The sequence below is a fragment of the Galeopterus variegatus genome, unplaced genomic scaffold (genome assembly GCF_000696425.1).
Source record: "Galeopterus variegatus unplaced genomic scaffold, G_variegatus-3.0.2 Scaffold723, whole genome shotgun sequence".
NCBI lineage: Eukaryota > Metazoa > Chordata > Mammalia > Dermoptera > Cynocephalidae > Galeopterus > Galeopterus variegatus.
In genome coordinates this window covers 16,369-17,208 of record NW_007726834.1, presented here as the reverse complement: position 1 = coordinate 17,208, position 840 = coordinate 16,369, and the positions used below count along the sequence as shown (strand labels likewise).

At 71.9% G+C, this 840-nt stretch overlaps 1 protein-coding gene across 1 annotated transcript in view; it reads right to left on the bottom strand.

The window, feature by feature from the left end:
- NXPH3 (neurexophilin 3) overlaps positions 1–834 on the bottom strand; it is a 5,320-nt gene extending 4,486 nt beyond the window's left edge. Inside the window, exon 1 of the mRNA XM_008571794.1 lies at positions 545–834. Within this exon, the coding sequence (XP_008570016.1) occupies positions 545–598 (54 nt within the window). The 5' untranslated portion in view covers positions 599–834. The remainder of the gene's footprint in view (positions 1–544) is intronic.
- Positions 835–840: the final 6 nt, after the last annotated feature.

Here is an 840-nt window from a genome sequence, read left to right as displayed (position 1 = left end):
CGGGAGCCGCCTGCCCGGGTCCTGTGGGGCTCGGGCTGCGCGCGGCCGGGAGAGGAGAGGAAAACAACAGGCGGGGAGGGAGGCAGCGGGAGGGGAGGCTGGAGGCAGGGACGCGGGGCCGCCCCGGCCTGGCCCGGCTGCGCGCCTGGGGGAACCGGAGGTCGGGGAAAAGCTACGACCCCCGAGCTGGCAGGTCACCAGCTGCACAAGCCACCACCCACCCACCGTCTTTCTGAGCGTCCCGGGGCGCCGGGAAGGGGTCGGGCCACCTTTGGCGACCCGGCTGCGAGCCTTTTCCCTGGTGCCAGTCGCACCTCCCGCCACCAGCCGCGGAGTGGGTGGGCCAGCCCAGCACCCTCTCCCCGCCCCTATTAACCCGTTCCGTCCAGTCTCCGGCCTCGGACCCGCCCTCTCCCCCAGCTTCCAGTCTTCTCCATCCCTGGGATGTCGGGGGGCGGGAGAAAGTTTAAGGGCTCGGAAGCTTCCCGCGCTCTCCCCGGATCCTCGGCCCCCGCCCCTCCGCGCCTCCCCGCGGGCCACTCACCAGATAGAGGCTGCCCTGCACTAGGAACACGAAGCAGCAGCGGGTCAGTTGCATCTTCCTTCTCTGCCCTCGTCCCCCTTTCTCTCCTCTTCTCCTTTCGGGGTCCCAGGCCTCTTCTTCCCCTTCCTGCTGCTTCAGGCGCGCCGTCCCATGCTCCAGTCCCCGGCGGCTCGCGGCCCTCCGCTCAGCCGGTCGCCCAGGACCGACCCCGCCCCCTTCGATCCAGCTGTGCAGCCGCCGCCCCCCTCCCCTGGTCCAGCTGCGCGCGGCGCGGCCCCCGCTCCAGGTCCCAGATG